This window comes from Nyctereutes procyonoides, unplaced genomic scaffold (assembly GCF_905146905.1).
Source record: "Nyctereutes procyonoides isolate TBG_1078 unplaced genomic scaffold, NYPRO_anot_genome, whole genome shotgun sequence".
Lineage (NCBI taxonomy): Eukaryota > Metazoa > Chordata > Mammalia > Carnivora > Canidae > Nyctereutes > Nyctereutes procyonoides.
In genome coordinates, this window is record NW_026575142.1 from 53295443 (window position 1) to 53305576 (window position 10134).

Here is a 10134-nt window from a genome sequence, read left to right on the forward strand (position 1 = left end):
GACATGCGAATAACTGTACTTCCTTATTTCTAGGAAGCCCACTAGTTCTGACCATATTATGGATTTCCAAGTTCTCAAATTCTGGCTGTAAACTCCTCGCTGGATTTAGTGTGGCCCAGGATTAGCCTCTGGGAAGTGCAAATGGAGTCCCTGATGTCAAAAGCAACTTAAGGACATAAGGGGCCATGCTCATATCCAGGCACAGCCAGACACATTCACATTCTATAATCAGGGAGTAAATACTTCTGAATCCACACTTGTCAGAGCCTGACTACACTTTGTTATTATTTGAGAGTTTTGTTTTACTCTCAAAGGATGGTGTCTGCATGCATGGGTGCGTGCGTGCATGCATGTGTTTATGATTAAAATTCCCAGGAAGCCAAGCAGAGGCTGAAACTGCGGCGTTCTTGGGAGAGGGGAGGGAGGAACCGCGGTACACCTTTTACACGTTCCCAGACACACTCCTACAAACTCAACCATCAAAAATGAACTTCCAAAGAAATACAAGTATCTCCTCTTTCAGAGATTATCAATTATGTAGATCCAAGAAACTTTGCTTATTAGAGTCGACGTAAAAAGGGAGACGATAATTGTTCTGCCCTCAGAAACACTGCTGGCGAAACAGAAGTTAGCACATGGGTTCACATATTTTGGGGAGAACTTCTTAAACTACATTGATTCATTGGATCACACCCAACAGTTCACCCACAGAGGTGCCCACAAGTGACTAATTCCTATAACCAATTCAGTGCTAAAAATTTGAGGCATGTCAAACCTGTAACTTCACCTTCTTTGACCTCCGACCAGAGGACTGAAGCAGGATCACTGATCAACGTAACAAGAACAGTGAGGGGAGCTTAATTACAGAACTGAAGAAATCCACATCGCAAGAGTTGCCTCATGGTTATTTATTTTTACAGGACTGCATACAGGAGTATGCATTCCTTCTCCAGACATGAAAAAGGAAAATCTCCCCAAGATGTGCGACAGAACTATCAGCAGGACTGCCAACCTCACATCTGAGACTCCCACCAGGAAGACTGTGCCATCAGGACCAAACTCGGCCACCCACGTTCTGTTCTGCAAACTGACTCAGCAGATCTTCGGCTGTCGGGCACTCAAGGTCTCCTCTCTCTTGACTATTGACTGATTTCTCCAAGACCATGAAAAATTACTCTATTCATCCAAAAAATATCAGGCTTATACTTAACACATGGTTTAGCAAATTCATCAAGAGGCAAAAGCAAGCAGAAGAGAATCCTGGAAAGGATTCAGGCTTGATCCTTATTTCTCGCCCAAGTTGTATTAGTCTAGTGAACTCCAGCCTCTCAACCATAGCAGTATGTATTAGTCTCGGCTGTGATTTCCTGAGCTCCACAAACAACTGCAAAACCTCCAGTGTCCTTCCCACGAGAGCGCAGACCTCGTAGGATGGTGTGCACATGTATCTGTACATGGTGTGTATTTCTGCGATCCTAGAAATGTAGCCTGGTGTATTGGCTAACGCTACTGTAGGACAACCCACTAAGCCACTTTAGCAGGTGCAGAGGGGACAGTGATATATTGACATAAAAAGCCAGAAAATGGGGGATGGGGGAGAAAGTGTAAGTTCAGAGCAACATGAATTGGCCGGGGGTTGGGGGGGTGTTTCCAGAAACTCAAAAAGTAAATTCTCTTTGCTGAAGCATCCAGATGGATCATCAAAATTGTGGATATGGATAAAATGCCAATATACACCGTATATCTCCTAACACAAACTTCAGGCAGATTGAATACACAGAAATTAAACCTAAAGGAGAGTATTAGGCAGCTGATGTCAAATAACTCCAATGCTTATTTCCAGAAATTGGAAATCCTCTACCAAAGGTCTTCTGGAGGAAAAGTCAGCACTTCGGGTAGACACTTTGAGTGAGATTGCCTCACACAGATTCACCTCCTTCCACCACACCTTCTCCCCTACTTTTGATCTTTACTGTTTTGTAAGTGCGGGGGAGAAGAGAGGACACCAAAGTTGTTTCAGAGCAAGTCAACTTTTAACCCTGCTATTTGGAGGATGTTTTCTTGTAAACTTCAGAGAAAAGGTGCAGACTGGAGTGTAGGAGGGATGAGAGTGGAGTCGAAGGGAAACGGGGGTGAGGTTAGACCAAGAAATGAAGCAAGAGAAGACCTTATGCTAGACCCAGCTCTGCCAAAGTCTCCGAAGTTAGTGCTGAATGGATACTTCAAGCATCGTCTCATCAGTGTAGTCCTCTTTTCCAGAGACAAGTTGATGCCCAACGAGCTAATGGCTTGAGCAGGTCCCATCTGGTGTGTGTTAGGGAGCCTGGGCGACCAGATAGGAGATGCACGGACACAGGACGGGCAGGTTAAAGGAGACCCGCACTGAGGGGTTAAGGAGCAGAGGGCCAAGGGGACTGGGGCAGTGGGGAGGGCTCCAGAGAGTGGGGGCGCGAACTGGGCGCTCTGGGCACCTAGGGGAGGGCTCGAGGAGGGGGGGGCGAGCTGTGCGCCCTGGGTACCTTGGGGAGAGCTCCAGGGTGGGGGGGGGGCGTGAGCTGCGCACCCTGGGCACCTTGGGGAGGGCTCGAGGGGGGGGGTCCAAGCTTTGCGCCCTGGGCACCTTGGGGAGGGCTGGGGAGGTCGCAAGCTGTGCGCCCTGGGCACCTTGGGGAGGGCGGGGGGGCGCGAGCTATGCGCCCTGGGCACCTTGGGGAGGGTTGGGGGGGGGCCGAGCTGTGCGCTCTGGGTACCTTGATGTAGGCCCGCTGCAGGTAGTTGTAGGGCACTCTGCGCTGGAAGTCGCTGCGCACATCGTCGCTGACGCGGTGGCGGGACGCGGGGCCCCCGAGGCGCTCGGCCTGGCAGCGGCGGGCGCAGCGGGCGCGCTCCAGCAGCGCGCGGAAGAAGGGCAGCTCGGCCGCGGGGCCGGCGCCGGGGGGCGCGAGCGGGCTGCGGGCGGCGCAGCGGCGGGCGCAGAGCGCGCGGACCTCCCGCAGGCGCCGGTGGCTGCGCAGCGCCGCTTCCAGGTCGCGCACGGCTCGCTCGTAGTCCTCGCTGTAGTAGGCGGCCACGCCGCTGGCGTAGAGCAGGTCGAAGGGCTGCAGGGGCCCGGGCTCGCGCTGCGCCTCCGGGCGCGGGCTGTCCGCGGGGCCGCCCCACAGCGGCGGCGGGAGCAGCGGCAGCAGCAGCAGCAGCAGCGGCGGCAGCGGCAGCGGCAGCGGCAGCGGCGCCCAGATGCGCTCCCGCATCCTCCGGCCGGCCACGCGCCCCGCGGCTCCCGGCACCTGGCGTCGGGGCCCCTCTCCCGCCTCCGCCGCGATCCGGCCGCCGCGAGCCCAGGTGGCCGCCGGCGCGCTCCGCGGACTGAGAGGCGGAGGCCGGGTCCGCCGGCCGCTCTTAAAGGGACGCCCACAGCTCACACGCTCCTCCTGCCGCCCGAGCCTCCGCGAGCCGCTCGCCCCGCAGCCCGGGAGCCGGCGCGCTGGAGGCCCGCCCGGGCCCGGGCCCGAGCCTTGCACGCGTCTCCCTTGCGCGTGGCCGAGCGGACGGGGTGCTCCCTTGGTCCGGCTCGGGGAGGTCGGCACTCTGGCCGCTTTCTGCAGCGTGTGGCCCACGTCGCAGTGTGCAGAGCTGGCGCCCCACCTCAGGCTGGCGACAAAGCACCAAGGGACCAGTTGGCCCGGGGGCGAGTCTTGAGGAGAAAGGCGATGAGTTCAGGTGTATAGAACCGTGAAAAGGCAAAAGGAACCACGCAGAGAATCAAGGCCTGCTGCTCCTCCCCTTAGGAGGGGGTCTCTCCCTTGCCCTCTCACCCCACTTTGCAGGAGCCAGGGGTAGGGGCAAGGGGGGGGGCACAGTCGCCCACCAGGCGGTATCAAAGGACCTAGAGGACCCCTTGGAGGAAGATGTGACTGTCCTCAGAGCAGGCCTGTGTGATCTTGAGCGACTGAGCCTCTGTTGCGCTTCTACAACAAATGTCCCAACACGTCACATGGTTTTCAGATAGGAATTCTTTTTTTTTTTTTTAATTTATTCATGATAGGCACACAGTGAGAAAGAGAGAGAGGCAGAGACATAGGCAGAGGGAGAAGCAGGCTCCATGCACCGGGAGCCTGACGTGGGATTGGATCCCGGGTCTCCAGGATCGCGCCCAGGGCCAAAGGCAGGCGCCAAACCGCTGCGCCACCCAGGGATCCCCCAGATAGGAATTCTTAACTGTAAGAATTGAACAGAGGCAATTTAAAATCCGGGTACCCCTAGGACTTAGGCGATGAGCATCAATCTAGGGATGAGAACGTGCAAAGAAAAGGCTGCCAGACTCCCAAGACGCTTTCACTGGAGGCTTTCCTGTTCCTCTGCTGCTCCTCCCTCATAAATAGCTCCTGGCCACGGTGTTCCCCCTTTTTCGTGTTCCTTGGCTCCGACCTGTCCCAAAGATTCCGGAGAGCTTACTCACCGGCCCCTTGACTCCAGCCTGCCTCCTGAAGGCATTCCTGTGTTCTCCTAGTCCCCTTGGCAGTTTCCCCAAAGCCTCCTTGGCCACTGGGATGGTGAGCAAAAGGGAGGGGTGACGGGGAAGAGCTACGTGTATCATGTAGTTGATAGGAGTGTTCAGAAAGTCTTCGGTGTGGAGTCCGCGCTATGCTGAGGAGGTTGCCAGAGTTTTAGGCTCATTCCTTCATTCATTTTGTTGGGTTTGACCGCTCTGACCATGAACAGCCTTGGCTTTGTAATTCCAAGAGACACCAACGAATCATGCTGTTATTATTTTTCTCCACCAAACCTCACTCATTCTGGCTCATCCCACTGATGGAAAAGCTCCAAATTGGAGTTGAGTGTGTACTGAAGGATTTGAATGTTCACTGTGCCAGAATTTGCTCTTGGGTCATCCACCCAGACTTCTTCTCTAGGGATTATCTCTCTTTTCAGATAAGACTCAGAATCCAGGGTTATCAGTGCACTTGTGGAAGGTTTTAAAGCACACTAGGCTGGGAAGTTCTGCTCTGTGACTGGGGATAAAGTGCCAGGAGGCTTTGCTAGAAGTTATTCCTGCATTCTGTGTCATTTCCACATCATTTTATGTCAATTAAATTCCTATCTTCGGATGCCTACTCTCAAGTAGGTATTCTAGGGAAAGAAGCCATGAATAAGCCAGGGTTCTTTTGTTGTTGTTAAAGAGTTTCTTTTGAGAAAGAGAGAGCTTGAGCTTGGGGGAGGGGCAGAGGGAGAGAGAGAAGCAGACTCCCCACTGAGAAGGCAGCCTGATAGGGGACTCCATCCTAGGACCCTGAGGTCATGACCTGAGCCAAAGGCAGAGGCTCAACCAACTGAGCCACCCAGGCTTCCTAAGCCAGGGTTCTTATCCTTGGAAGTTTACAATGTTGTTAAAGAGGTGAACTTAATATATGGTACTATAAAACAAGGTAGAGAGTAAGGGACAGCCCAAGCTAGGCTGGGACAGACAGGTAGGGAGCTACATGACTAGGCTCATGCAGGGGGCTGCAGGCTCACAGAAATCCCAGATGTGGAGAAATGTTACAAAGGAGATATTAACTAGAGAGAAGGGAACACCTTGCTTGTTATGGTATTTACAAGTCTACCATGTTGGTTCTAAATATAGACAGGATATTCTCCTGATAGTCACAAATCTATTGTGATATTGACAAGAAATTTACCAAGTTTCCTTGTCAGTCTTTTTTAAATAAAAGTCTGACTATAAAATGGGTTGCTACTCAGCCCTCAGTAGCAACCCATTCAGACCCCTATCACTCTAGAGAGCTTTTTTTCTTTCCCTTCTGTTTTCACCTTGGCTTAATGAACTTTCACTTCACTTCACCCTCTTGTGTCCAGGAGATTTATTCTTCAAATCTGTGAGACAAGAACCCTGCAACAGTAGAATGTGGTACATGTTAGTTTCCAAGTTACTATAGACATGCAGAACCTGTAAAGATGGCTTCTAGTGGAAGGATCTAGGAAAACTTAGGGGAAGCACAATTATCGGCAAAGAATCAAAAGCTTAGAGTCTGTAGCCATACCAGTCTACTGATCCCCAAAACTGACCATGTGTCTTCAAATCTTCTATCTTTCTGCCTTATTTCCCTCTATACAAATCCCACATGACTTTATAGTAAGCATTTCACTGACATCTCAGAATTGCTTGAACATTGGAATCTCCTGAGACTCAGGGCAAAAAAATACTGCTCTCCAGCTCTCACTCAGAGAGATTCTAATTTAATTTGTTATTAATTGGTTAATTTTATCATATTTAATTGGTTATTAATTAATTTTAATTGCTGAGGGGTATGGCCTCAGCATTGAGTTGGGTTTTGTTATTTTTAAGTTCCCTACATGATTCAAAGATGAAACCAAGATTGAGACCCAACAGTCTAGAGTGAATACCATATTCCAAAGAGTAAGTCTATGGGTCAGGACTCCAGGTACTATGGAGGCTTGATGAGTCTGAGATATGCCATCCCTCAAATACCTGCTCCCCAAGAAGGACAATCTGATCTGCCTTGTAAGGCTAGATCAGAACAAATGTTCATGACTATAAGGTGATAAGAGCCATGCAGGACGGAGAAGTTGGTTCCAGACAACGCTCTGCCCAATGGCCTCAATCTGTGTTGAAAAAGGCAGTTCTCTCTGAGTCTCTCATACTTCTTAATGTATTGCTGGGTATACCAAGAATGTACATTTTCTTCACCTGAGCCATTTCTTAGAGAACTGAGTCATATCTCAGCATTTCTGACTCACTAAATCTGAGGTGGAGCCTAAAAATGTGCTTTTCTAACAAATCCCTTGATGATTGGTTCTTTCCTTCCTTCCGTGAACTCTTAAGTTCCTGAGGCTCTTTGTGCAAGACTAATAGTTTGAGAATCACTTCATCAATACAATTCCTTATGGGCAGTGGTTCTCAAATTTTGTTAGGTATCCAAATACTATTAAAAGACACAGAGACCCTGGCTTCTTGAAGTAGAATCTACCAAGTCTGTAGAAACTTGTCTACCAAGTTTCCCCAGGGTTCTATATTCTCCAAAGTTTAAGAACCACTGTTATAGTTAGTGATGCTCCCACCACCACCACCAGGAGACCTTATTGGTTGTCATACCTAGAGAAGAGGAGTACAGTTGTATTATTGGCATCTAATGGGTAGAGGCTGGGCATGGTGCTAACCATCCCATAAAAAATGGGAGAGCCTCCTACAACAAAGAATTGTCCAGCCTCAAGTATCAACAGTGCCCAAGTTGAGAAACCCTGGGATAGAACATAACTGCAAATCTTATTAATTTTTCTTATATCCTCATTAGGAAGCTTAGGCCCACAGGTCACATAGATAGGCAGTGGCAGGAGTAGCACAATTCATTTTAAATACTGAAATGTAAAATATGCATGCTGCATGTCATGGAGCATTGCATGATAATAGCTCTGTGAATTTTTTAAAAAGGGAAAAGAAACAAAAATGCATGAAAGTGAGAAAAAAAAGATAATATGGAAAAGGGAGCTATTGGGAGTGGCAGATGTTGGAGTTTCTGCTAAGATGGGTATGAACTGGGAGAGTGCGATTTCGCTTTCTTCCCCATTCCTTACAAATTCAGAGAACAGCCCAAGCACAAGAGAATCCATCCAAAAGTTTTAAAGGGATTCAATCACTTCCTTTTTTTATTATATTTGGAATAAATCTTGACAGAAGCTTGAATTTCCTTTTGACTTCTGTTTGCAAGTCGAAGGCATCATCATACCCACTTGCTTTAGGGAACCTCCAGCAGGAAAGAATTCTTATTTTCTCCAAATCAGCATAGTTTTTCAAAGTTGATTTCTTTCATTCCTTTAAAATCTTTACGGAACAATAAAAAGTATGCTCAGACTTCAGCAGGAGACTTGATCAACAATTTCTATAAGCAAATCTAATATTTGCTTATTTTGATCTTGTGTGACCAGGGCCTTTGCTTGCCCCAAACATCTTTGATTCCTTTAAAATGAAAGGAATTATTCTCACTATGCAACAACCCAACCCTGTTCAGCTGCTGTTGATGCTGGCGACAAGGGGGCTGTTTGGAAGATTTTTTTTCTTACACAAATAGGATCATCTGAAGACTTTTTTTTTTCTCCAAGTAAGTTAATGTGAGAGGCAAGGGACCAACAATCTATCAGCATCAGAAAAAAAAAAAAAAAAGGCCTCCATGGAGAAAGAGGGTGTTTTTTTTTTTTTTAGAAAAATTAATATTTAACTTACATTTAAAATCAAACAGGAGTTGCCACATTCCAGGACTGTCTGTTCCCTTCCAATTTCCTTAATAGCTCTGTCCCTGTGCTTACCTTAATTCCTAATTGAGCTCTACAATTCCAAATCAAACAAAACACGGCAAACACTCAGTCCCTGCACTCCTGTCATGCAGGCATTCTAAATTCATTCCTTGGGAGACTCACATTTTAGTTGAACGAGAAAAAAAGTGAAACAAGAATGATAATTATTCTTAAAAAAATTTAAGCTAAAAACACAATCCAGAATGAATTCAAGAGGCTCAAGTATATCCTATGTGCTGGGTGTTATGCCAATTCTTTTCACAAACATTTAGTCATTTTAGTTTCAAGGCTCTTTTTGAGTAAGACATTAGTATTGTAATTTTACCAGTGAGAAAAATGAGACTTACAAAAAAGGAATGATTTGCCGAAGGCTGCACGTTTAGAAGTTACGGGGCCAGGGTTGAAGCCTATTTACTGCCTTTCCCTACTCTTCAAATATCTTCATAGCTCCTGTCAAAACTCTGCTTCAATTAAACTTGTACAAAGCATATTTTTTCTTTAGTCACCAACTTTGTTATATGTTCCTCATTCAGCTAGAATCACAGACTCATACAATTTTTTTTTGCAAAATAAATGTGGACAATGGGTGTGTGTGTGTGTGTGTGTGTGTGTGTAGAAAAATGTATGTACTAGACTGAGACTGAATATGACCCTGAACTCAACTTGACAGGTGACACAATGCATGTAGCAACAGTCATGATGGAGAGAGTAAATAGACCTTAATTCATTCCTATGGAAGAGATGCTGGATCACTGCGCAGAGACACAAAGAAAAATTTGCTTATGAGAAATTCTTGGAGATATTACTCTGTAAATATGGGTGATCTGTTATTCTGAGATTACACTCGTGCCCTGTCTATCTTTGGGACCCCCTGCCATCTCCCTCTCCATAGCAGGGACTCCCTGATCCCACACTTTGGTCTCTGCCCTGCTGCAAGCTCTTGAGATTAAGTCTGGGCCCAGTCATGCAGTAATCCAAGCATGTTTTCTCCCACAAAAAAAAGTCAGCCCGACTTGACTTTCTCCTACTGGTCTGCTGTGCCCTTGAAATCTAGTTTAGAAACTTAACCCATGTCTTCTCCTGCTGGGATATTAGGGTTGATGACTAATCAATTCTCCAACTTCAATTTTATTTTTTTTTTCCAACTTCAATTTTAGAACCACTTGAGTAGATGCTGAAATGGAAGCAATAAATACCCAAATATTACCTTCATCGCTGAAAAGCAGGTTTGGAGACTGTGGGTTTTAATATGCAGTAAATGGTCTTTTTATTACTTTTGCCACCCACACCCTCAAATCCAACCCATCTGCCTATACTCAGCTAGAGAACTTGTGGAGCACTACTCTAGAAGCACCTGCAGCAAGCCAGATGAGGAAAACAGGGCTCACCTCCAACATTCTACTTATCTAAGTAGAATAATGATCCCCCCCTGTTCCCCTGAACTGGGGCCCTACCTTGCCCCTGCTCTCTGTAACTGAGATTCATCCCGAACTAACTCCCTGTTTCCAGCTGTCAGACATCACTAATGCTAGGAACCTGCCTGAACCAGCACTTCATTCTTGGCGGAATCCTGGGGAGGGAGCTCCATTTCTCCACTGTGGCATTCTCTGTCTCGTTTTATTGCCATCCCCGATCATGGCTACTTTGCTACGGTCATCTGGCTGAATTTTATCTGTTGTTTGCTGATTCTGTGTCCTCATTCTGGTCCACCAAAGTGCTTCTGACCAGTTTTCAGGACTTTCCTTCTGGATCTGCTCTGCCTTGCTCTTGGTGTCCTCCAAGCAGACGCTCTGCCCTGAGGCCCATCCTAGGCCATCTGGCTACAGCAGA

The 10134-nt window shown here is 47.7% G+C and overlaps 1 protein-coding gene across 1 annotated transcript in view; it reads right to left on the bottom strand.

Moving 5' to 3' along the window:
- Positions 1-3388, bottom strand: part of P3H2 (prolyl 3-hydroxylase 2) — a 155103-nt gene extending 151715 nt beyond the window's left edge. Inside the window, exon 1 of the mRNA XM_055308085.1 lies at positions 2751-3388. Within this exon, the coding sequence (XP_055164060.1) occupies positions 2751-3248 (498 nt within the window). The 5' untranslated portion in view covers positions 3249-3388. The remainder of the gene's footprint in view (positions 1-2750) is intronic.
- Positions 3389-10134: the final 6746 nt, after the last annotated feature.